General features: G+C 46.7%; 5 protein-coding genes and 2 non-coding genes across 8 annotated transcripts; 5 read left to right on the top strand and 2 right to left on the bottom strand.

Annotated features, from left to right (window-relative positions):
* Nucleotides 1–4,104: 4,104 nt before the first annotated feature.
* hist2h2l (histone 2, H2, like) lies at nt 4,105–4,534 on the bottom strand. The gene has a single exon (XM_070917202.1). The coding sequence runs from the start codon at nt 4,532–4,534 to the stop codon at nt 4,154–4,156; it is 381 nt and encodes a 126-aa protein (XP_070773303.1). The 3' UTR covers nt 4,105–4,153.
* A 300-nt stretch (nt 4,535–4,834) lies between these two features.
* On the top strand, nt 4,835–5,794 carry h2ax1 (H2A.X variant histone family member 1). Its single transcript, XM_070917244.1, has one exon. The coding sequence runs from the start codon at nt 4,882–4,884 to the stop codon at nt 5,266–5,268; it is 387 nt and encodes a 128-aa protein (XP_070773345.1). The 5' UTR covers nt 4,835–4,881; the 3' UTR covers nt 5,269–5,794.
* A 1,342-nt stretch (nt 5,795–7,136) lies between these two features.
* LOC139295368 (heat shock cognate 71 kDa protein-like) lies at nt 7,137–10,236 on the bottom strand. The gene is made up of 8 exons (XM_070917554.1): nt 10,032–10,236; nt 9,639–9,844; nt 9,399–9,551; nt 8,765–9,320; nt 8,417–8,619; nt 8,087–8,285; nt 7,743–7,975; nt 7,137–7,322 (listed from the first exon to the last, which is right to left on the bottom strand). The coding sequence occupies exons 1-8, from the start codon at nt 10,234–10,236 to the stop codon at nt 7,137–7,139; spliced, it is 1,941 nt and encodes a 646-aa protein (XP_070773655.1).
* Nucleotides 10,237–15,043: 4,807 nt separating this feature from the next.
* LOC139295573 (cytotoxic and regulatory T-cell molecule) lies at nt 15,044–20,161 on the top strand. 2 transcript variants are annotated; one of them, XM_070917781.1, is made up of 11 exons: nt 15,044–15,201; nt 16,273–16,413; nt 16,501–16,653; nt 16,790–16,909; nt 17,369–17,524; nt 17,918–18,145; nt 18,444–18,494; nt 18,666–18,728; nt 18,876–19,022; nt 19,138–19,227; nt 19,788–20,161. In XM_070917781.1, the coding sequence occupies exons 1-11, from the start codon at nt 15,156–15,158 to the stop codon at nt 19,937–19,939; spliced, it is 1,347 nt and encodes a 448-aa protein (XP_070773882.1). In that variant the 5' UTR covers nt 15,044–15,155; the 3' UTR covers nt 19,940–20,161. The 2 variants fall into 2 exon arrangements, with proteins under 2 accessions (XP_070773882.1, XP_070773881.1); XM_070917780.1 differs by having other exon boundaries at nt 19,123–19,227.
* An 853-nt stretch (nt 20,162–21,014) lies between these two features.
* Nucleotides 21,015–25,358, top strand: hspa8 (heat shock protein 8). The gene is made up of 9 exons (XM_070918018.1): nt 21,015–21,091; nt 22,075–22,284; nt 22,702–22,907; nt 22,990–23,142; nt 23,239–23,794; nt 23,908–24,110; nt 24,303–24,501; nt 24,591–24,823; nt 24,910–25,358. The coding sequence occupies exons 2-9, from the start codon at nt 22,080–22,082 to the stop codon at nt 25,105–25,107; spliced, it is 1,953 nt and encodes a 650-aa protein (XP_070774119.1). The 5' UTR covers nt 21,015–21,091; nt 22,075–22,079; the 3' UTR covers nt 25,108–25,358.
* Nucleotides 22,530–22,623, top strand: LOC139295855 (small nucleolar RNA SNORD14). Its single transcript, XR_011598432.1, has one exon. It is a non-coding gene; the product is annotated as a small nucleolar RNA SNORD14 (small nucleolar RNA).
* LOC139295864 (small nucleolar RNA SNORD14) lies at nt 24,146–24,238 on the top strand. The gene has a single exon (XR_011598441.1). It is a non-coding gene; the product is annotated as a small nucleolar RNA SNORD14 (small nucleolar RNA).
* Nucleotides 25,359–25,530: the final 172 nt, after the last annotated feature.

Genomic DNA, 25,530 nt, shown 5'->3' with positions numbered 1-25,530 from the left:
CACTAAACTCAGAGCTTTGCACCCTTAAAGAAAGCTTTTATTATTTCCCAAAAAGCGAAAGTCTGAATGTTATCTTCGAAGCCCTGTCCACACAGGAATGAACCTCTGGTGGAGAAATACTGAATCTAAAAGTAAAGTCAAATTAAAGTAGAAGTCCCCAAAAAAAATGACGGAGTCAGCCAAGAAAAGGTTATTTACTGTAGAACGTAAATCCCCCCCAGGTTGCTAAAACGTATAATCTTATAATTTTGGATTTGTTGTCATTTCACCTCGTCCACCTCGTCCCCCAGTCCCCAGGCTGACGGCACTCTTCAACCTGATGACTCCACCCCTCCCCCACCGGTCACCTCTACAATGTGCTTCACTGCCGACCATGTTAGAAGACAGCTGAGGAGACTCCACTCCAGCAAGGCTGCAGGCCCCGATGGTGTCAGCCCCAGGGTGCTTAAAGCCTGTGCCCCCCAGCTATGTGGAGTACTTCACCACGTCTTCAACATGAGCCTGAGTCTTCAGAGGGTCCCCGTGCTGTGGAAGACATCCTGCCTCGTTCCTGTTCCAAAGACGCCGCGACCCAGTGGCTCCAAGGACTACAGACCCGTGGCACTGACCTCCCACATCATGAAGACCCTGGAGAGACTCGTCCTAGAGCAGCTCCGGCCCTTGGTCAAGACACACTTGGACCCCCTTCAGTTCGCCTATCAGCCCCGACTTGGAGTGGAGGATGCCATCATCTACCTGCTCAACCGCGTCTACGCCCACCTGGACAAGCCGGCGAGCACTGTGAGAGTCATGTTCTTTGACTTCTCCAGTGCGTTCAACACCATCCGTCCGGCTCTACTGGGTGAGAAGCTGATGGAGATGCAGGTGGATGCCCCCCTCGTGTCCTGGATTGTCAACTACCTGACTGGCAGACCACAGTATGTGCGCTTACAACACTGTGTGTCAGACAGAGTGGTCAGCAACACCGGGGCCCCGCAGGGGACTGTCCTCTCTCCCTTCCTCTTCACCGTCTACACCACGGACTTCAGCTACTGCACTGAGACCTGCCATCTTCAGAAGTTTTCTGACGACTCAGCAATAGTTGGATGTATCAGTAAGGGTGATGAAGAGGAGTACAGGGCTGCTGTGGACAACTTTGTCACATGGTGCGAGCAGAACCATCTACAGCTCAACGTGACAAAGACAAAGGAACTGACTGTGGATCTGAGGAGGACCAAGGCGCCGATGACCCCTGTTTCCATCCAGGGGGCCAGTGTGGACATTGTAGAGGATTACAAGTATCTGGGAGTTCACATAGACAATAAACTGGACTGGGTAAAGAACACCAATGCCCTCTACAGGAAGGGCCAGAGCCGTCTCTACTTTCTGAGGCGGCTGAGGTCCTTCAACATCTGCCGGACTATGCTGAGGATGTTTTATGAGTCTGTGGTGGCCAGTGCTATCCTCTATGCTGTTGCATGCTGGGGCAGCAGGCTGAGGGTGGCGGACTCCAACAGACTAAACAAACTGATCCGCAAGGCCAGTGACGTTGTGGGGGTGGAGCTGGACTCTCTGACGGTGGTGTCAGAGAGGAGGATGCTGTCTAAGCTGCGGGGCATCTTGGACAATGTTTCACATCCTCTCCATGACGTACTGGTTGGACACAAGAGCACCTTCAGTGGGAGACTCATTGCTCCCAAATGCACAACTGAGCGACACAGGAAATCATTCCTGCCTGTGGCCATCAGACTGTTTAACTCCTCTCTCTGAATGTCAGACACTCAGGAAGAGACTGGAATCCGTATCTGTATCTACCTCACCTGTTCATACACCACCTCACTATTTATTCAAAATGTTTAAGTGCAATACATATATAGTCACACACTTTAGTGCAACACATACATACATATACATTGTTATTGTATATATTTTTACCTCATTTCACTTAAATACTGTAAATGTGTATATTTTGTATTTTCATTTCATTTTTCATTTCACCTCATTTCACTTAAATACTGTAAATGTGTATATTTTGTATTTTGTATTTCTTATTTTTATATTTTGTACAAACTTTTAGTTCTAAATTATACTACTTTCTACTCTTGAATGGGAGCACCGGTACTGTACAATTTCCCCCCGGGGATCAATAAAGTATTTCTGATTCTGATTCTGATTCTGATTTCAAGTGTGCCGCGAGGTAGGATTCCACTCTCGCATCTCTTCATGTAAAAACTACAAATGTCATCCATCTGTCGAAATGTGAGGATTAGTGAACATAAAGGTGATGTTGTTATGTGATGCGTTTGAGTGGATTTTGATATGAGCATTATGCTATGCTATGCAATGCTAGATGGAGTTTACTGATGCATTTGAGTGGATTTTGATATGGGCATTATGCCATGCTATGCTATGCTAGATGGAGTTTACTGATGCGTTTGAGTGGATTTTGATATGAGCATTATGCCATGCCATGCTATGCTATGCTAGATGGAGTTTACTGATGCGTTTGAGTGGATTTTGATATGGGCATTATGCCATGCTATGCTATGCTAGATGGAGTTTACTGATGCGTTTGAGTGGCTTTTGATATGGGCATTATGCCATGCCATACTATGCTATGCTAGATGGAGTTTACTGATGCGTTTGAGTGGATTTTGATATGAGCATTATGCTATGCTATGGTATGCAATGCTAGATGGAGTTTACTGATGCGTTTGAGTGGATTTTGATATGAGCATTATGCTATGCTATGGTATGCAATGCTAGATGGAGTTTACTGATGCGTTTGAGTGGATTTTGATATGAGCATTATGCTATGCTATGCAATGCTAGATGGAGTTTACTGATGTGTTTGAGGGTTTGAGACCTTGGTAACTAGGCCTAAGTTTTGTCATTATAATCACTGGAATCTCTGGAATTTCCCCACAAGTGTCCAGAAGCTTGGCGTTTGTCATTTAAGACCAGACCAAAGTGTGTTTGACCCTCTTGCCTGACCGTGACACACAAACACGAGGTCACAACGCTGTTGACTTGTTTTCCTGCTCGGACGTGTCAAAAATATCTGCTGTTTTGTTGGTGGAAGCACTGCAGTACAATTGTACCAAAAAGTGGCTATACGCTTTACGTGAATGTGTCCAATTGATGCAACTTAAGACTTTAATTGCACTAATTTTCAAGCGGAAACTACATCTGATTTTGCAAATGAAGATGTTACATAGAAAACATGTCAGTTTATAAAACAGGACACAGATGTATAGATTTATTTACTGATGAAATCAGCAGCCTAACACTATTCAAATGATTATAATGTAACACCCTGTGGGTACATTCTGCTGTATTTTTGGTTCATTATGTACATTTATATCAATGTTTTGCCTGAAGAGTTTGAATGCAGTACTTTTTTTTTTTTCAGGATTGCCACATTTACTTAAGATTCAAAAGTGTAACCTGATCTTAAAAAAGGAGAGGATGTTGGAGTGATGGGAAAGACATTTAATTCAGTTCATAATGATGTTTTTAAAAAAAAAAAAAAAAATCTGATATCTACCAAGCACACTGGATTGAATGCTTGGATTTGAGTTTAATTGGCAAAAACACTCCAATTAGGAGTACTTGCCCCCCCCCAGCATGTCAACTCCAGCTACCATTTGGTGTCGCTGTATTCCAGCACTTCCAGGCAAACTGCCTCAACTAGTTGATCAAACAAAACTAGTCCCAGCTGTACCATTGCTCACAGTGACGCATGTGCGCACCAGTCAGTACCGCAACGGTGCAAAGCGAAAGGAGACTTCCACCGACTTCCGTTCCTTCAGAATTTATTCGATGATTGGTTAAAAACAGATTACACAGCTTTAAAAAGGGAAACACTGACTTATAACAAAATGGCAGGCTACAGTTCCAGTGAATCTTTTAAGACATTCATCTGTAAGGCCTGGCATTCATTCTCTTCAAAAACAAACAAACAAACAAACAAAAAACCCCAACAATGGTGCAAAAATCACAAACGCAGTTTTTTTTTTTTTTTTGGCAAAAAATAAAACACCCGACACAGTAAAAAGGAGGGTGGGGGGTGTGTGGTGGTGGTGGTGGTGGTGGGCGGGGAAGGGGGCTTTTTAAAGACGGTCTTGGTTGGTGATTTTGTGACAGTCCTCGCGCCCGAGCCTCCGTCCGCCTCTCACTTGGAGCTGGTGTACTTGGTCACGGCCTTGGTCCCCTCGGACACGGCGTGCTTGGCCAGCTCGCCCGGCAGCAGCAGGCGGACGGCGGTCTGGATCTCCCGGGAGGTGATGGTGGAGCGCTTGTTGTAGTGCGCCAGGCGCGACGCCTCCCCGGCGATGCGCTCGAAGATGTCGTTGACAAACGAGTTCATGATGCCCATGGCCTTGGAGGAGATGCCCGTGTCCGGGTGCACCTGCTTCAGCACCTTGTAGACGTAGATGGCGTAGCTCTCCTTCCTGGTCTTGCGGCGCTTTTTGTCCCCTTTCTTTTGGGTCTTGGTCACGGCCTTTTTGGAGCCCTTCTTGGGCGCGGGGGCTGATTTTGCAGGGTCAGGCATTTTCTTTTACCCCCCCCCCTCTATATCCCCACGTCAACGGCGCAGCTGGGAGAAACACGGCGCAGGATGCAGCCCGCCCCACCGCGCGATACCGGTCCTTTATTTATAACATGGCTGTGCAAATAAGTGTGTGCCGTCGCATCTCCGCGATTGGAGCATCCTCCTCCAGAGGACCGTTATCGCCGGAGGAGGCGCTGCGCCATTGGCCCGTGCGTTTCAGTTTCACCCGGCCAATCAGACAAGCCTTTGCGGTTTATATCCCTTTACGCACAAGCCGCCCACATTACGTAAAAGGTCCGAGCTCCGCAGTGTCTCTCCCTGGTCGAGAACCACGCATTTCGACGATCATGTCTGGCAGAGGGAAAACCGGAGGCAAAGCCCGAGCGAAGGCCAAGTCCCGCTCCTCCCGGGCCGGACTCCAGTTCCCGGTGGGTCGAGTGCACAGGCTACTGCGCAAGGGCAACTACGCGGAGCGCGTCGGCGCCGGGGCCCCGGTGTATCTGGCGGCCGTGCTGGAGTATCTGACCGCCGAGATCCTGGAGCTGGCGGGCAACGCGGCCAGGGACAACAAGAAGACCAGGATCATCCCGCGGCACCTCCAGCTGGCCGTGCGCAACGATGAGGAGCTCAACAAGCTGCTGGGGGGTGTGACCATCGCCCAGGGGGGGGTGCTGCCCAACATCCAGGCCGTCCTCCTCCCCAAGAAGACGGAGAAACCGGCCAAGAGCAAGTAAAAACAAAAACAAAAACAAAAAGAGAGAGACTCCCCGCAGGCCCGGGTTTAGCCGGGACCAAAAGGGCCCACCTCGGAGCCGGCCACTTTTTTTCATATCAGTGTTCGTTTTTTTTGTGATGGGTTTGGGGAGGGTTGGCGGGGGGGTAAACAAGGAGGGCAGTGTTCGGTGTCGCTGTTTCTACGATGAAAACATACAGTCGCTTTCTCATCGGGGACTATTCATAGACTTGCTCTGTCGCCACCGTTGTGTTGTTGGATCCGGGGCAGAAGGGGAAAAAAAACAAAAATGGAGGCGCGTCCCGAAAGGACGAGAGGATGAGGAAGGCCGAGGACAAAACAAAACCCATCTTTTAATATGGACACATTCTGACAGGGAGGGGGAGGAGGAGGGGGGGGGGGGGGTATGTTAAGTCTCGAGCTGCTGCCAAACGTGCAAATGTCGTTGTTGTTGTTGTTGTTGTCCATTGTCATGTCGTTTCAATAAACGTCCCGTGGCCGTTTTTGGCGCACGGGGGGCGAACACACTCAGGCTTCGGTTTCTGTTGTTGTCATCCGGGGACTTTTCGTCTTTTGTGAGAGGGTGAACGGGCCGCAGCTTTTCCGGGATTTGGAGCGGTGCCGTTTTATGTGTGTGTGTGTGTGTGTGTGGGGGGGGGGGGGGTTACACAGGCCTTCAATGAAACAATGGCAATGTTTTGCTCAACTCTGTAATCCAGTTTGGTTTTCACGATGCTTGTCGATAGCTCCCTCACCTCACGTGATCATCCCTCCCCTGTGAAGGAGCCCCCGTGGGTGACACAATGTGGAACTGGGGTTGAGGGAACATTGTTTTCACATGAGGACAATAGTGTTCATGGTTTTCAACCCGAGAGCCGGAAACTGAACCCTGTGTTTTCCGGGTTCAGGATTACGTCTGTCTGAGGATGATGACTGGGGGGGGGGGGGGGCTTTTGAAAGTCTCCCTTGTTTGCACATTCAGCCTCAGAATGATGTGGAAAAAGTCATTTTCACGCTTTGGTGAGGCGCACAGCTTTTTTTTTTTAGAAAAAACATTAAGATTCAGTATAATCATAATTTGATCATTCAGGATGTCTGTGCTTCGCTGACCTCTCTGCCCCCCCCCCCCCACCCCCACCCCCGGGAGGTCAGAGTGCAGGGACAGCTGGAGCAGACTGCAGCTGGTGGGAAGAGTCATTCAGCATATTTCACTCCCTTTAGCACATTTACACTCAGGAAAATGCACAGGTTTTTTTTTTATCGCAAATACTTTATCCAGATAAAGTTAATGTTAACTGTAATTTCAAAATCTTGTCATAGAAAACAGGAGATATAATACAAATACTGTGGCTACAAGAAAATCCTGTGCAACAAAACGTACAATTTATGAATTATTAGGAGATGCACAGAGGCTGGAGCTAGTTTTAACATGATTGCTAATGATACATAATAATAATGATATTATAATGTTATATTTGCTCTGGTTTATTTAGCAGAACAGTGTGTTGTGCTACCTAGAACCACGGGATCAATATTAATGTCAAATATTCTAATTTATAGTTCCAAATTCCAGACATTGGTCACCTTTAGAAGTTAGCTAACTGATCCACTGGATAACTGTGTGTGTGTGTGTGTGTGTGTGTGTGTGTGTGTGTGTGTGTGTGTGAGCACAAAGCAGAAACCTGACGCCTGTCGAGACGCATGCTTCGGTCGTAATTTATTATTCTGGGCTCAAACATGACATATAGAATGCACTGAAGACTGTCATATGTTCACACGGCAAATGTCACCATCAGTCTGAATTTGTGTTTTCGGCCTCTGGGAGCGTTCGTGATTGTCCGGTAAGGAGGGGTACGAACGAGCCACAGACTAATCAACTTCCTCGATGGTTGGTCCAGAGGATCCTCCTCCGTCAGGGGCGCCACCAGCTCCGGGGAAGCTGCCTGGCATCCCACCGGGCATGCCGCCAGCACTCTGGTACAGCTTGGTGATTATGGGGCTACACACCCTCTCCAGATCCTGCTGCTGGTGTTCGTATTCGTCCTTCTCTGCAGTCTAGCGCAAAGAAATCAAACCATATATTCTCATATTCAGTAGGAACTAGTTTACAGTTTATATGTTTAAACTCTTATTGTTGCAACACAGATGAGGATAATGTTGAAATATTTTGGCTTAGCAGATGTGTAAACCTGCAAAATTCTAGACCCATTGCTTAATTCCTAGGAAATGATCCACTCACAGGTTGAAAAAGTCAGTATCATCATCACTAACTGGCCTCAACCCTCCGACTCACTTAAGGAATTGTCCTATACTGAGGTCATAAGTTTCGTTTAGTATTGTTTCGGAAATTCCCTTTGTGTGCATCTTAAATATATATATATATATATACTGTGTATGTGGTGATCAATTTTCAACATATTTGTTTGCATGTACCGCCCAACCAAGGTTGTACAGCACATATCTCTAAATTCTCACCTGGTTCTTGTCCAGCCAGCCGATGACCTCGTTGCACTTGTCCAAAATCTTCTGCTTGTCGTCGTCACTGATCTTGCCAGCGAGCTTCTCGTCCTCCACAGTCGACTTCATGTTGAAAGCGTACGACTCCAGGCCGTTCTTAGAAGACACTTTGTCGCGCTGGACGTCGTCCTCCGCCTTGTACTTCTCAGCTTCCTGGACCATGCGTTCAATGTCCTCCTTGCTGAGGCGACCTGGCACAAAACAGGCAAGATAATCGTTTAACTGTCCATTGTTAGGATAACACTGCAGCTGTATTTGGGTCGCTGTATTTGTATTGGCTCAATTTTGATCTTTTTTTGTACCCTTGTCATTGGTGATGGTGATCTTGTTCTCCTTGCCAGTGCTCTTGTCTACAGCAGAGACGTTCAGGATTCCATTGGCGTCAATATCGAATGTCACCTCGATCTGGGGAACACCGCGGGGAGCAGGGGGGATGCCCGTCAGCTCAAACTTGCCCAGCAGGTTGTTGTCCTTTGTCATGGCACGCTCTCCCTCATAAACCTGTTGGTTATAGAGTATGCAATGTCACTTCAGTCACTCAAACATCCCAGAAATGCACTGATAATGATGTAACATCTGCTAGAGCTATGAATTGCACAAAAAAACGGAATCCTGTCCACCATTGTCCTCACCTGGATGAGCACACCAGGCTGGTTGTCGGAGTAGGTGGTGAAGGTCTGGGTCTGCTTGGTAGGAATGGTGGTGTTACGTTTGATCAGGACAGTCATGACACCTCCGGCGGTCTCGATACCCAGGGACAGCGGGGTGACGTCCAGAAGCAGCAAGTCCTGCACATTCTCAGACTTGTCACCACACAGGATGGCAGCCTGGACAGCTGTAAATAAGGGTGACTGGTTAGATTTTGAAAAGGGACAGACGATGCATGTTTTTCACGTTAGCCATTCAACATTTCTCAGTTGAAAATTATATCTGGAGCTCTAATTGGGTGGATATGTTTTGTTAGGAAGCTAGGCCCTTACCAGCTCCATAAGCCACGGCCTCATCTGGATTGATGCTCTTGTTGAGCTCCTTTCCATTGAAGAAATCCTGGAGCAGCTTTTGGATCTTGGGGATACGGGTGGAGCCGCCGACCAGCACGATGTCATGAATCTGCCCTTTGTCCATCTTGGCGTCACGGAGCGACTTCTCCACGGGGTCCAAGGTGCCGCGGAAGAGGTCCGCGTTGAGCTCCTCAAAGCGAGCCCTGGTGATTGAGGTGTAGAAGTCGACTCCCTCGCACAGAGAATCGATTTCAATGCTGGCCTGGGTGCTGGAAGACAGGGTGCGCTTTGCCCTCTCGCAAGCGGTGCGCAGGCGACGGACGGCCCTCTTGTTGTCGCTGATGTCCTTCTTGTACTTGCGCTTGAACTCTGCGATGAAGTGGTTGACCATGCGGTTGTCGAAGTCTTCCCCGCCGAGATGTGTATCTCCAGCGGTGGACTTGACCTCAAAGATACCATCCTCGATGGTCAAGATGGAAACGTCAAAGGTGCCGCCGCCCAGGTCAAAGATGAGAACGTTCCTTTCGGACCCAATCTGGAAAATAAGACAAGTTTGAGTACAGTTGTGCAGGTGCGGGTAGACATAAATCATGGCACACCTACTGTATCTCACCTTCTTGTCCAAGCCATAGGCAATGGCTGCTGCCGTGGGCTCATTAATGATTCGCAACACATTTAGACCAGATATAGTTCCAGCATCTTTGGTTGCTTGACGTTGAGAGTCATTAAAGTATGCAGGTACTGTGATAACAGCATTCGACACAGACTGAAAAAAATGAATAGATGAGTTTTGAATAGACTAGTGGTACTACTGCAGATAGTTGCTCAACATGTTGTTATTTTGAAAACGTACCTTCCCAAGGTAGGCTTCAGCAATCTCCTTCATCTTTGTCAGCACCATGGAAGAGATCTCTTCTGGGTAGAAGGTTTTGGTTTCACCTTTGTATTCAACCTCCATTTTGGGGCGTCCACTATCGCTGATTATATTGAATGGCCAGTGCTTCATGTCAGACTGAACTACTGGGTCCTCAAATCGTCTACCAATCAAACGTTTAGCATCTGCAATCCCCAGGAAAAATAGAAAGACACGTTCAGATGCTTCTAGTTGATTTACATGTCGACATCATATTAACCCATGACAATGACTCATTTATTCACTCAGAGGTCTGGCAGTGACAGCACAAGATCATTGGGATAAATTAATATTTCATAACATATATCCCCCCCACCCCTGCTGTACCCTTACCAAAGACTGTGTTGGTGGGGTTCATGGCAACCTGATTCTTGGCTGCATCTCCGATCAGCCTCTCACTGTCTGTGAAGGCCACATAGCTGGGCGTGGTCCTGTTGCCCTGGTCATTGGCGATGATTTCAACTTTGCCATGCTGGAACACACCAACACAGGAGTAGGTGGTCCCGAGATCGATACCGACTGCTGCCCCTTTGGACATGATTGTTCTGGGAGAGTAAAACAATTCATAGTTTATGCTATTCCAGCAGGGGGCAGTAACACTCAACGATCAAGACGGTCAAGTCCACACATGTCAACATGTTCATCAAGTGGTTTTAGGTTTGGTCATGGCTAGCAAGTACGGTATATACTGCAAAACATTGTGGCATAATCAACAGTAAACACTGTAATTGTCATTGTTGTATCATTATAGTGAGCACAAACTCTGCCTGTCTTCAACCCTAACTGTGCTGGCCTCTGTAACCTTCTTTCAGGCGGCAGCTGTAGTGTCATTTAATGGAATAGCCTATGATGTCTGCCAGGGATAAGATGTCAGTGGAAGGCAGCCATTTTAGGTTGTAGAAACACACAATATATTCCGAGTTGAAACAGTGTAGAAAGTGGATTTAAAGAGGTCCGGTCGCATACATCAATCAGGGATCCCTGCAAAAGCTCTCATGCATTCTACACTTGTTTGTGTAAGATGATAATGTTTATTCGTGTGCAGAGCAGGATTGTGCAGCAGCCTGCAGGACCCCCCCCCCCCCCCCCCCCCCCACACACACACACACACACCCCTACCCGACACCAGGGAGCATTCTGCAGCATCACACTTGGACCATTTGGAAGAGACAGCCCCCCCCCCCCCCCCCTCCGCCTGTGACTGCATCCCTGTGCTGAGTTGCGTGGCTTGGTGAGTGAGACACCCTGAGCAAAGTATTCTCAAAGTAACGTCATCAGCAGTTTATCAATACCTTAAATACAAATGATCAACTTTGTCAGTCAAAATGATCCTTTTTTATTTTTTGTGATAAAATTAGATCACATGAATAAAGAAGGCAAATTAATATAATATTTATATGTTCATATAAAACACACACATAATCATGCTACATGTGTACTAATGAATATCATAGGAACATTATGATAGAAAGGACGAAAAACATTAATAATGTCACTATAAACTCACTACATAGTACCGCAGACAACCTGACATAGCACATAAAATGTGTCGTCAGTGTTGTTTGACACTAAGAAGCTTAACAGCATGCATAAGGGCTGACTGGGAACAACTAAGCATGGAGATGTTTCTCGTTTTACCTGGAAGATGCCGTGGCCTCGCGCAGCTGCAGCCCGACTCTCTCCTCCACCAGATGAATACAGGCACAAGCTGCCGGGCCTCACTGCTCCTGCACTAGCTCCCTCGACGGTCCCGTGAGCCAATCGGCTTGCAGAACAGCAGTGAGGGCTTCCAGCACATTCTGGTCCTGGCCTACACATTCTGGACTGAGCCGTCGTCCTCTGATTGGCTAGGGATTTGGACGGCTGTAAAAAAGAGAGAGAGAGGGAGATTAAAGACAGAAATAGTTGGAGAGAGTTCTAGGGCTTTCCTCAATGTGTATAACTATCATATATGTATATATATACATATATATATGTATATATATACATATGTGTAATTTTTTGCCTTCTTAATGTGTTTGAGCCCATCAGTTGTGTTGTGCAGAGGTAGGGTTGGTATACAGTTCTATACAGTCAATTGCCCTATTCAACTACTGTTCTAATCCATATTACGGCAAGAACCACTCAAATTAGTAAAGAGAAACGACAGTCCATCATTACTTTAAGACATGAAGGTCAGTCAATCCGGAAAATTTCAATGGAACTTTGAATGTATCCTCAAGTGCAGTCGCGAAAACCATCAAACGCTATGATGAAACCGTCCCAGGAAAGGAAGACCCAAGAGTCACCTCTGCTGCAGAGGATGAGTTCATTAGAATTACCAGCCTCAGAAGCCGCAAATTAACAGCACCTCAGATTAGAGCCCACATAAATGCTTCAGAGTTCAAGTAGCAGACACATCTCAACATCAACCGTTCAGAGGAGGGGACTGCGTGAATCAGGCCTTTATGGTCGAATTGCTGCAAAGAAGCCACTGCTGAGGAAGAACAACAAGAGGAAGAGAATTGCTCGGGCCAAGAAATACAAGGAATGGACATTAGACCAGTGGAAATCTGTACTTTGGTCTGATGAGTCCAAATTTGAGATTTTTGGTTCCACCCGTCATGTCTTTGTGAGAAGTAAAAAAGGTGAGCGGATGGTTTCCACATGTGTGGTTCCCACTGCGAAGCATTGGGGGAGGAGGTGTCATGGTGTGGGGGTGCTTTGCTGGTGACACTGTTGTTGATTTATTCAAAATTCAAGGCACACTTAACCAGCATGGCTACATCAGCTGTCATCAAAGAAAAAGGTGGCTACTTTGAAGAATCTAAAATATAAAACATATTCTGGTTCGTTTAACACTTTTTTTGTTTACTACATAATTCCATATGTGTTCCTTCATAGTTCTGATGTCTTCAATATTCATCTACAATGTAGGAAATAATACAAATAAAGACAAACCATTGAATGAGAAGGTGTGTCCAAACTTTTGACTGGTACGTATATACATATATACATACATATATGTATATATATAAATATATATATATACACACACACATATATACATACTGTATATATGTACATATATGTATGTATATGTATACATGTGTGTATATATGTATGTATATGTATATACAGTACTGTGCAAAAGTTTTAGGCAGGTGTGAAGAAATGCTGTGAACTAAGAATGCTTTCAAAAAAGTGTTAATAGTTTATTTTCATCAATTAACAAAATGCAGCGAATGAACAGAAGAGAAATCTACATCAAATCGATATTTGGGGTGACCACCCTTTGCCTTCAAAACAGCATCAGTTCTTCTCGGTACACTCGCACAGAGTTTTTGAAGGAACTCGGCTGGTAGGTTGTTCCAAACATCTTGGAGAACTGACCACAGATCTTCTGTGGATGTACGCTTCCTCAAATCCTTCTGTCTCTTCATGTAATCCCAGACAGACTTGATAATGTTGAGATCAGGGCTCTGTGTGGGGGGGCATACCATCACTTCCAGGACTTACGCTGAAGATAGTTCTTAATGACATTGGCTGTATGTTTGGGGTCGTTGTCCTGCTGCAGAATAAATTTGGGGCCAATCATGCGTCTCCCTGATGGTATTGCATGATGGATATGGATAAGTATCTGCCTGTATTTCTCAGCATTGAGGACACCATTAATCCTGACCAAATCTCCAACTCCATTTGCAGAAAAGCAGCCCCAAACTTGCAAGGAACCTCCACCACGCTTCACTGTTGCCTGCAGACACTCGGCGAACAAACTGCCTTCTGCTACAGGCCAAATATTTCAAATGTTGACTCATCAGTCCGGAGCACCTGCCGCCATTTTTCTGCACCCCAGTTCCTATGTTTTCATGCATAGTTGAGTCACTTGACCTTGTTTCCATGTGGGAGGTTTGGCTTTTTGGCTGCAACTCTTCCTTGAAGACCACTGCTGGCCAGACTTCCTCCGGACAGTAGATGGGTGTACCTGGGTCCCACTGGTTTCTGCCAGTTCTGAGCTGACGGCACTGCTGGACACCTTCCGATTTCGAAGGGAAATAAGCTTGATGTGTTTTTCATCTGCTACACTAAGTTTCCTTGGCCGACCACTGCGTCTACGCTCCTCAACGTTGCCCGTTTTCTTTGTGCTTCTTCAAAAGAGCTTGAACGGCACATCTTGAAACTTTGACATCTTTGTCTGGGAGAGAGACCTTGCTGATGCGGTATAACTACCTCGTGTCTTGTTGCTGTGCTCAGTCTTGCCGCGGTGTACGACCTGTGGCATGAAACTGTCTTCCACAGCCTCACCTCCGGCGGCAGAGTTTGGCTGCTCCTCGCCCAGTTTTAAGCCTCCTACGCAGCTGTTTCTGTTTCAGTCAATGCCTGTGTTTCAACCTACATGTGAAATTGATGATCAATTGATCACCTGTTTGGTATAATTGGCTGATCATACACCTGACTATAATCCCTGACTTTGTGCAAGTGTACCTAGAAGAATTGATGCTGGTTTGAAGGCAAAGGGTAGTAACACCAAATACGGATTTGATTTAGATTTTTCTTTCGTTCGCTCACTTTTCATTTTGTAAATTGATAAAAATAAACAATTATTTATATTTTTGAATTATATATTATATATTTCTCTTAGTTCACAGCATTTTTTCACACCTGCCGAAAACTTTTGCACAGCACTGTATATGTATATATACACACACACACACGTATATATACATATGTATGCATATATGTGTGTATATATATATATGTGTGTGTGTCTGTATATATATTTACAAGTATATAAAAGCCCTATAACTTTAAATTCATCCATGTACAAATATATTTGAACCAACACATCTTTGGGAGGACAGGCTCACCCCCCAAAAAAAGTTCTCATCAGCTTCAAATGAACTGCATATTTAAAGGCAAAATGTCGCGACAGTCCATCCGACATCGTCGAGACGTTTTGCTCGACCCGGCACGGGATCCATCTCCGTACCGACGAATGTGTGAATTGAATGCGCGTCGGTTTCCGTTTCACGCTGCTCAACGCGCGCTGCGTTCCCAGGGCTTTCCAACAGGAAACCACAGAGCCGCGAAAGGCCGTTCAACCTCCGCGACAGGGGGGCCAAGCGGATCCAAATGTCGACCTTTTTACGCAGCGTTTGGCCTCAGCACCCCTTTAGTAGCAACCCCCCTCCCCCCCTTCATATTTAGCTGTGATGTAAGTCCCTCTTGACCTTCTACTTTTAGCGCACAGCCGATCACACGAGGATCCCTTGAATCAAAAAAAAAAAAAAAAAAAAAAGTTAAATTAAAAAAAAAAAAAAAAAAAAAAAAAAAAGTTAAAAAAAAGTCCGTGGAAACCACAGGGCTGTGACGTCACGGAAGGCTCCCCCGGCGGAGTACAAACACATAAACGCGCGAGGACGAGGAAGTCGGGGGTCAGAGTAGTCGGAGCGAGTGATTTGCTGGCGAGCGACAGAGATGGAGGTGAAGCTGCAGCTCGGCGTCTTGGTCGCGCTCATACACGGTGAGTCCTTTCACCACTGACCGGTGTGTGTGTGTGTGTGTGTGTGTGAGAGAGAGAGTGTGTGTGTGTGTGTGTGTGTGTGTGTGTGTGTGTGTGTGTGGGGCACCGTGTGATGCTTCGGGAATCGAACTCTCGATCGAACTCTTGATGCTTCTGACAAACCGACGTGGGTTGCATTCGTCTTGTTGCCTGAACGCGAGCTTTTATTTTTTTGGGGGGTTGGGGGGGGCCATTGGATTTGTTTGTTTTACAGGTAAAGCTGTTGATTTGTGACCGTGTCCCCCCCCATTCGAATGACAAGTGTTTCACGCTTCCTTCCGCCAGTTTGACAGCGTTCACACACACACTGCATGTGTCAGTGCTGCATATATTTTACAGTGCGTACAGTGTTTCCAGTGGAATGCAGTGTTCTTCGTGAGTCAGGCGTTAAAAACACGTCTGAAACTCAGTTACGTTTGTTCCCACGTTCAGTTGAAGAATATCTAACACACACACGCGTGTGAATGTGTCTTGATGACCTTTGGCCCTTGAGCCCCCCCTCACCGACGGTGTCAGTGTGCCCCCCCCCCACGCTTGTGTTTTCCAAACAGGCTCGTCATTCTCACCCCCATTAGGAAAGGAAAAAAAAAAGCCCCCGTGAACAACCCACGGCCGTGTTTATAATTTCTCTTACTTTCTCTTTCGCCATGAAAGGGCCGACCACAACACTTCCTGCCACAACAGAAATGTGTCGCAGGGCGGGGGGCGGGGGGGCTGCTTCTTCTGTCTTCTGTCACACCACCTCCACACACACACACACACACACAAGACCCAGGCCAGTGGAACAGTTGAGTCAAACTATAAGAAAGTGTTAACTTCGGACACCTCTGCATGCGGGGGGGGGGGGGGGGGGGTACACTTGACTTTTTAGTTCCAATAAACTCATTTGTTTGTGAAGGGCAGCGGGGTAGCTGCCTGGAAGTGATGTCACATCACACATTATCAAATGGTGTGGCTCGTCAGCGACGGTGTGTCTCCCGAGTGGGGGATTTTCAAGGGGGGAGGCTGATGTTCCTGTTTATGTGATTGCAGTTTCACTCGCGGTGTGGCAGCGCGTGACCGTGATGCAAGGTCAGACGGTCAACCTGCGCTGCCCAGTTACAAACGGCCTCAAGACCGACGTGGACTGGAAGAACCCTGGAGGACATGTTATGTTCTTCAATCACAATACAGGTAAAGGTGAATCGTCAAGACGTTTGGGCCCAGAATTTGCCAGAATCCGGGGCACTTTCTTAAAACTTCCCCCTCGCTCTTTCCCAGGTGTAAAGAACAAGCGCTACAGCATCGTCAAGCTGACCGAGTCCGAATTCACCGCCAGCATTTCCGACGTCACCTTCAAAGATGGAGGCAACTACACGTGCATTCAGTATGACCGTCGCACAACGGAGAGGAAAGTGGAGGTGACCGTGTTGGGTGAGTACGACCGACTTGGGTCACAGGTGACGCCTTTTGTTGAGGCCCCCAAAGATCGTGACGAAATGGTTTCGTCAGAGCGACGACCTTGTCATAACGCTGCAATGACGCTTTGGTGTCTTGATCCCTTTTAAAGGTCGCCCCGAAATGAGCGTAGAAAAGAATGGAGGAGAGTTCGTCATAAAGTGCAGCGCTGCGGGGAACCACTATCCGCCCCAGATCTTCTGGAAGCTGGACCATGGGCCTGAACTTCTTCGTAAGTCGGAATCAGAATCAGAAAGACTTTATTGATCCCGGGGGGTTATACGGTACAGGTGCTCCCATTCAAGAGTAGAAAGTAGCGTAGGTTTAGAAATGAGAGTATGTACAAAAATAAGATATAAAAATATACACATTTACAGTATTTAAGTGGGAAATAAAAGTCACCTTTAGCTGCTGTAGAATGCGGCCTTTTGATGATCTAAATGTGATCTACCTCCCACAGTGACGGTAATCTTTACCCACGTTTGGTGGGTGGCAGATGTTACCTCAAGCCCTAATGACGACCTTCACCTTTTGTTTTCTTTTTGTTTTTGTTTTTTTGAAATCCCCCTTTGATTGCCCTTTAATGACATGAGATTAGTTTGGTGTAGAGTGATGTCATCATCGCTGTGACCGCCGGTGGCCGGCTGGGGCACCCGCTGAGAGACTAACGGCAATCTCTCCCATTCCACAGCTTACGCCCAAGTCCTGCGCGAAGGCCAAACCTACGTGTCGACGGACGTGCTGCACGTCTCCTCGGTGGAGAGCAGAGTCGCCGTGAAGTGCCTCGTTCGCCACCCAGCTCTGCGCTCTCGGCCTCTGATGAACTTCGTCAAAGTTGGACGAGACTGTGAGTGCAATCCAATCCGATCTGAGTGCAATTTGAGAAAAAAAAGAACATGCACAAGAAGTGACCCTCGCTTCCTCGAACGCACTTCTGCATAAAAATTTGAGAGGAACTGTGAAAGCGTCGTCACAAAACAGGGAAAGCACTGGAGAGGGGTTTTTTTCCTCTCTCTCATGAGTGGCTCCATGACGCTGTCCACGGCAGACTGTGAAACAGGCCAAAAAAAAAATATGTAAATTGTGATTTCCTCTTTCTGTATGTTGTAAAATAGCCTGGTTTCCTGTATTCTAATGGAAGAAAAAAAAAAAGATTTTCCCTTTGTTTTCCCACGAATTCAATGCTGTTTCTGCTTGTTAATAATGTAACCCCCCCCTCCCCTTCTCTCTCCTGTCACAGCAACAAAGCACCGCCGCACGACCACGACCAGCGCTCCCACACCTCAGCCTGGGGGGTCACCGACCACCTGGCGGCCAAGACGCGGCAGGACCGCCGCGCACCTCGCAACCACAGGCGCCAACGGGCCTTCACCAGAGGGCTCTCCGAGGTCGTCGGCTGCCCCCCCCAATCGGCTGCTTTCCTCCGCGACGGGTGGGGCACCCACGGGCTCACATCGCGGCGCGAGCGGTGAGAGACACTTTTTCGTTTTCACGGCTCCGTGGGGGCTTTAAGTGACAAAATGTTCCGCATCAGATTGCTGCACCGAGGCAGCAGAGATGAGAATGTGGGACAGTGCAGTATCTAAAAAAAGGAAAGTAAACTGCACACCATAAATAACAACGTTTTTTTTACTTTAAACTTGAAAACATTTTGACATTAAAAGTAGCAACCTTCCACTTCCCGGCACCTCCAATAGCATTCTGTTGTTCGTCTGCTTGTCTTCGTGCAGTACTGAGGTTTATTTGTCAAAATGTCTCACCATCAGGCTCAACCAGGAGGGGGAATGACACCACCAGTAATGCAACAAGCACTACAGGTATGATACCCAGTGTTCTGTATGGTCAGATTCCATGCAGCACCATTCTTGACTAAATGTCTGCCTGATGCCATCTAGTGGTCAATCTGAACAACTACAAGTGAAATAGAAAACAGCTGATTTAAGTCTTGTGTTCATTATTGTGTCTTTCTTCCTCACAATCCCTTAAAGGCCGGACCTCTGAGACAACGGAGGACATCACGTTTTCTAACCATACGGAGGGGAACGGAACAGGTAAATTCGCAGCGGTCAAGACTTGCATTCAGTTCCGCTGGTGTGAAAACAATAATGAGAACAACCGTCTTGTCTTACGCGCACAGCAGAAATGTGTAATAGGCTTTGAAAGCGATTTAAGGCGTTAACATGCTGTCCCATTCCCAGGGAGCTTCAATGACCCGAAGATGCGGACGGGAACGCAGGGCTCGTCTTTGCTGGTCTTCCTGGTGACCTGCCTGATCTTCTGTCTTCTGGTGGTGGTCATTTTCTTTGCCATCAAGCTGAGGAGAGCCCACATCACCTGGAAGAGAGGTGAGCAGACGGTGTTCCCATTTCACGCGTGGCTTCTGATCACACCAGCAACGTTTTTTTTTTGTTTTTTTTAAACGTATATTAAGAGAACATATGACAGTGTTTTTTGTTACAGACAATGAAGACTCGGATCCGTCAGAGGACAGCGGTAAATCAAAATCAAGCCAGGAAGAGAAGAACTCCTCCCAAGGACAAAGGCGGAGAGGTAGGCAGATGATTCAGCACTCCTTTTCAAGGCCTCTGGCCAGAGGGAAGGCGGGCGAGCGCTGAAAAAAACAACCCGTGCCAGCAGAGACTGTAATCCATGACATGCTTTGCGAACCAAAACCACGGATCATTTACAGACAATTTTAGTTTAGACACACACGTCCAGACATTTTATTCGATGAACTTTTACATTAGGTGTATTTTGTTACATATATTTGTATATTCCCATTGTCTTGATTGATGACCAATGTCCCATCAGCTGACATACACACCTCGCCAACCATATTGCAATGAAAATGCCAAATACTACATTTGACAAGTGCTGACTTATCACATGCAGTTTCAAGCCACTGCATTTCATTTCAAACCTACTTCATGAGGTTCAGTGTCGGCATGACTTTATGGCACAGTATGCGGTTTCCCACTGAAACAGGGTGTTGTGTGTGTGTGTGTGTGTGTGTGTGTGTGTGTGTGTGTAAAGGAGCAACCTGCTTCTGCAATGAATCACCAATATGTAAAAAAAAAAAAAAAAAAAAATGCCCTCTCTCACACACACAGGGCTCGTCAACACGGCGTTCACGCAGTACGTCGCTGAAAGGCCGGCAGCGACGAACACTGCCGCAGCGGCAGCGACGGGGAGTGGAGACGGCGGGCAGGCCCCTCAGCCTCAAACCTCAGCCAGATGCGACATAAAGGAGACAGAGCTATAACAGGCCGCGCAATACGACATCTGCAATGTCAGCAGCATCGTCAGCGCCGTTGCTCCTGCTCGTGGACGAGGCTGCTCAGCTTGCACTGCGCTTGTAGCAGAGTATGTGTGTGTTTACAGAGGAAAAGAATGTGAACGAACACCACTCCGATAACTGCAGCACAACCCTGTACCATATAAATACTGTATACAGTTTGTGTTTTAAACGTGCCAATAAATTATATTTTGCTAGAACAACACGCCGTACTCACTGTTTGAATGTGGATGAATTGATGTTTAAGGGAAGTATTGATAATGACTTTGCACATCATGTCTGTTACCTTTTGTGATAACAGTGGCATCATGTGATGTGACATCCGCAAGTATAATCATACCATAAAATAGTAGCCTACTACATACACATAGATGATTAAGGTGTTTTTTTCTTCTTTTTTTTTTTTAAATTTTAAATAACAGCGTTGATTCTATCAGTATAATATACAGGTGCGTCCATGTGTAACACTCAAGGCCTTTAGGCTGTAAATACTATTACAGAAACAGAAACCAAAAATAATACCACGACTGGGAACAAAGGCTAGCCCTAATCCGTTACAGTGGTTGAAAAAGGTGTGCTCCCGTTGAAAACTACAGTACCGTTACACAATAAGAGGAACAAAAAAATACTTCAAATATATTCTGTTGATTTTGAAAAATCACTGGTAGCTAGGGGTAGCTAGCCATGCTTGAGTTCGATAATTCCCCCAATACAATTAGAGTAATCGCCCGTTATGTTGTCTAATAATACGCACACATGCTTCATGTGGATATAAATGGTCGAATGGAAGGGTCGTTTCCCAAAACTACATCTTGTATCTTCAGACAAAGCTACCATCTCGGGCCATGCGGTCATTCCCAGAGATTACGAAACAGCGATACTAAAGCAGGAAGTAGGCCGGACCGTTGCCGACCTCACCAACAGATACTACGCGTCATTGGCGGACCGTTGAGGAAAGACTCCGAGACTCGACGTTTGATTGGCTGCTTTGCCGGTCATATATAAGGTTCCGATGAGTGTCAGTCCTCCTTTCCTTCCTCGTACCGGCAAGGACAAGTCGCCCTCGCCGCTGTCCACCCCAATCCCAACACCTAAAATCATCCACATTTCAACAATTCGGTAAGTTATTCTTCGCATAGGTCATAAATAATATCCGTATGTTTTCGTTTCGCTCCCCCACATCCCTCGTGGGGTGGTGTTGGTCTACGTTGGCCTCACTCACTGTCGGTATTAGCTGATATTCGAAATGTACTTCTGGTTTTATGTTACGAGTGCTGAATGGAAACGACAAATGCGTTGACAGCGGCGGTGAGTATAATTCATTATGCTCGTGACAGGACTGTAACTAGCTCACGAGCGTTGGCTAACGCTAGCAACTTAGCAAGAGTGGGGGTAGGGATTCTGAGACGTTCGAGAATGTTCTCGAACAGCCAATGTCAAGCCAGCCGGAATGAACACACTTCCGGTTTTTTTTTCGCTCCAGAACAAAAGCCTTAATTTAAATTGTTAGCAGGCGGGCTTATAGATTCGTCTGACAGTTTAATTATCAAGCTTTTTATGGGTGTGTATTTTTTTTTATCTTCTATTTTCGTTTACTGCGTTTCATGTAGAAGGTTAAAATAAAAAACTACTTTTGGCAATTTCCGGTACTCTAGCCGTCTCATTGTCACGTGACCAGAACTAGCGCCATGCTTTCCCGATGTCTAATCTTTAAAGCGTGGTTAGCCCCCATGTTTTCATGCACAATAAAGCGCTGAAGTGTAGTGTGGAAATGACATCTTACTATTTATGTATAACTTTTTTGGTTACTTATGATGATTGCTAAGATGTCATGCCCATTGGACAACTGCATAACTTTATATTTTGTTGTATCCTTGGTACACATCGCTAAACCTTGGTTCTGCTGCCACACGTTTCTTGGTCTGGCTTTTGCCAAAACTGCATTTATTTGAAATGGGCCACTATTGGAGGTTGTTGCAGTAAAATCCTAAATACTTTTCTGCATACAGCTTTGTTGTTACCTCCTGTCATATTTAAGCTCTAACTGTAAGGATTCATGAGATTAACAAACTAATTTCCCCCCTCCCCTCCTATTTCTCTAGGAAAAATGTCGAAGGGACCAGCAGTCGGTATCGATCTCGGGACCACCTACTCCTGTGTTGGTGTGTTCCAGCATGGCAAAGTTGAAATCATCGCCAATGACCAGGGCAACAGGACCACGCCCAGCTATGTGGCCTTCACAGACAGTGAAAGGCTGATCGGCGATGCAGCCAAGAATCAGGTTGCCATGAACCCCACCAACACAGTCTTTGGTAAGAATTAAGTTGGTATTAAATAAGTGATACTGTGGTCTTGTGTCATTCTTGTCACCATAGCCTGCTTTAAATTGGCAACATGTTAATCAAGTAATTTGCACTGTCACAATAGTGCCACCTGTGTTTAAAGAGACTGGCACCTCTGCCAGTGGTAAAACTTACAAAGTGTGACCATGAGGCAAGAATGACGCAAAAACGCTGAGATCGTAAATGGTCCCAAGTGACCATATTAAAGCACTTCCTCACTGTGATGACGATTATTCCTGCCATTCGTAGTTTCCACCAGAGGTTGAAAGACCAAAGATGGCCCAAATCCTTCCTTGGATGTCTGAGTGATCTTAATGGAAGCCCACTGTAGTGCGCATTTCTTTTTTGATTTTAATAAAAACCAAAACACACAAATTGTCTTTGCAGATGCCAAACGACTGATTGGCCGCAGGTTTGACGACACAGTTGTGCAGTCAGACATGAAGCACTGGCCCTTCAACGTCATCAATGACAACACTCGTCCCAAGGTCCAAGTTGAGTACAAGGGTGAATCCAAGTCCTTCTACCCAGAAGAGGTCTCGTCCATGGTGCTGACAAAGATGAAGGAGATTGCTGAAGCCTACCTCGGAAAAGTGTGTTATTTGGCATAGCTCTGGACAATAACTGCCAACTTTGATATAAAATTATATTAATTTTTGACTTGTTTCCTTCAAGACTGTCAACAATGCTGTAATTACGGTACCTGCCTACTTCAACGACTCCCAGCGTCAGGCCACTAAGGATGCCGGCACAATCTCCGGCCTCAACGTTCTGCGTATCATCAATGAGCCAACAGCCGCTGCCATCGCTTACGGGTTGGACAAGAAGGTATATACAACTTTTGTATAAGCTTGATTGACATCCACTGTACACATAAAAATAGAGGCAGTTCATCGTAATCAAATGTTAACACTATAATTTCAGGTTGGGTCTGAAAGGAACGTTCTCATCTTTGACCTGGGCGGCGGCACCTTTGACGTTTCCATCTTGACCATCGAGGATGGTATCTTTGAGGTCAAGTCCACCGCTGGAGATACTCATCTCGGCGGGGAAGACTTCGACAACCGCATGGTCAACCACTTCATCGCAGAGTTCAAGCGCAAGTACAAGAAGGACATCAGCGACAACAAGAGGGCCGTCCGTCGCCTGCGCACCGCTTGCGAGAGGGCAAAGCGCACCCTGTCTTCCAGCACCCAGGCCAGCATTGAAATCGATTCTCTGTACGAGGGAGTCGACTTCTACACCTCAATCACCAGGGCTCGCTTTGAGGAGCTCAACGCGGACCTCTTCCGCGGCACCCTGGACCCCGTGGAGAAGTCTCTCCGTGACGCCAAGATGGACAAAGGGCAGATCCATGACATCGTGCTGGTCGGCGGCTCCACCCGTATCCCCAAGATCCAGAAGCTGCTCCAGGATTTCTTCAATGGAAAGGAGCTCAACAAGAGCATCAATCCAGATGAGGCCGTGGCTTACGGAGCTGGTAAGTGTGTTCAGCCAGATGGATCTGGTCTTAATTGCCAACACAGTGAGAGGAGCTCAGCTTGGCCCTCATGACCTAAATTTGAGTTTCTAACAGTTCCCTGTTTTTTACAGCTGTCCAGGCTGCCATCCTGTCCGGTGACAAGTCTGAGAATGTGCAGGACTTGCTGCTTCTGGACGTCACCCCGCTGTCCCTGGGTATCGAGACCGCCGGAGGTGTCATGACTGTCCTGATCAAACGTAACACCACCATTCCTACCAAGCAGACCCAGACCTTCACCACCTACTCTGACAACCAGCCTGGCGTGCTCATCCAGGTAATCATAACAACATATAATGTGGTCTCTGAGTTTCGCGGTGATGAAGTTTATTCCTGCCATTCGTAGTTTCCACCAGAGGTCGCGAGACCAAAGATGGCCCTGACCTTCCTTGGATGTCTGAGCGAAATAGTTATCAGAGCTGTAGATGCATCGTGTCAAATGTCTGCTAACCCTGCATACTTCCACCAGGTTTATGAGGGTGAACGTGCTATGACCAGGGACAACAACCTGCTGGGCAAGTTTGAGCTGACAGGCATCCCCCCTGCTCCCCGCGGTGTTCCCCAGATCGAGGTGACATTCGACATTGATGCCAACGGCATCATGAATGTCTCTGCTGTCGACAAAAGCACTGGCAAGGAGAACAAGATCACCATCACCAACGACAAGGGTGAGCTTGAATTTGACGTGTGTTGAATTTGAGTGCACGCTCTCAAATGTCCTGCGCCACAATTTCTGACAGTTAAAATCTGCTCCCAGGTCGCCTCAGCAAGGAGGACATTGAACGCATGGTCCAGGAAGCCGAGAAGTACAAGGCGGAGGACGACGTCCAGCGCGACAAAGTGTCTTCTAAGAACGGCCTGGAGTCGTACGCTTTCAACATGAAGTCGACTGTGGAGGACGAGAAGCTCGCTGGCAAGATCAGTGACGACGACAAGCAGAAGATTTTGGACAAGTGCAACGAGGTCATCGGCTGGCTTGACAAGAACCAGGTTGGTATTCTGCAATGTTTTTGTTTTTATTTTTGCCATGATGGCAAATTCTGCCTGAATACTAAAATGTCCTCCTCGTTTTGCAGACTGCCGAGAGGGATGAATACGAACATCAACAGAAGGAGCTGGAGAAGGTGTGCAACCCCATCATCACTAAGCTATACCAGAGTGCCGGTGGCATGCCTGGCGGTATGCCAGAGGGCATGCCCGGCGGCTTCCCCGGAGCCGGTGGCGCCGCACCTGGCGGTGGATCCTCAGGCCCAACCATTGAGGAGGTCGACTAAACATTCCATCACTTCAGCCCCTACTGAGATGTTTTCTAAGAAAGTAACCCTCTTATAGCACAAGTTACAACAAGCTAAAGAGTGTAAATTTAAATTTAAAACCGGGTTTAGGGATCACACTTATTGCATTGTTTGCGACATAACTGTGGAACAACTTGTTGGCTCAATTGAGCTGTCAGTTCACATGTCTAGTAAAGTGTTTGGTATACTGAGATGTCACTGCCTTGACAATAAAAAATCTTATAACCCTCTGTCATCTCTCTTTCTGCTCTGCAAAGCCCATCAAGTTCAAGCTAATGGTGTTCAAAGTTGGATCAAAAGTGTAACTTAAGTTGCTACACTGGTTGCATAGAGGCTTTTAGTACACTGACTTTGTTTTTGGACTGCTGATGATGGAGAAGGGCGGGGGGGCCTTGTACCAGC

Source organism: Enoplosus armatus, chromosome 13, assembly GCF_043641665.1.
Source record: "Enoplosus armatus isolate fEnoArm2 chromosome 13, fEnoArm2.hap1, whole genome shotgun sequence".
Taxonomy (NCBI): Eukaryota; Metazoa; Chordata; class Actinopteri; order Centrarchiformes; family Enoplosidae; genus Enoplosus; species Enoplosus armatus.
This window is presented reverse-complemented; position numbering and strand designations above follow the sequence as displayed.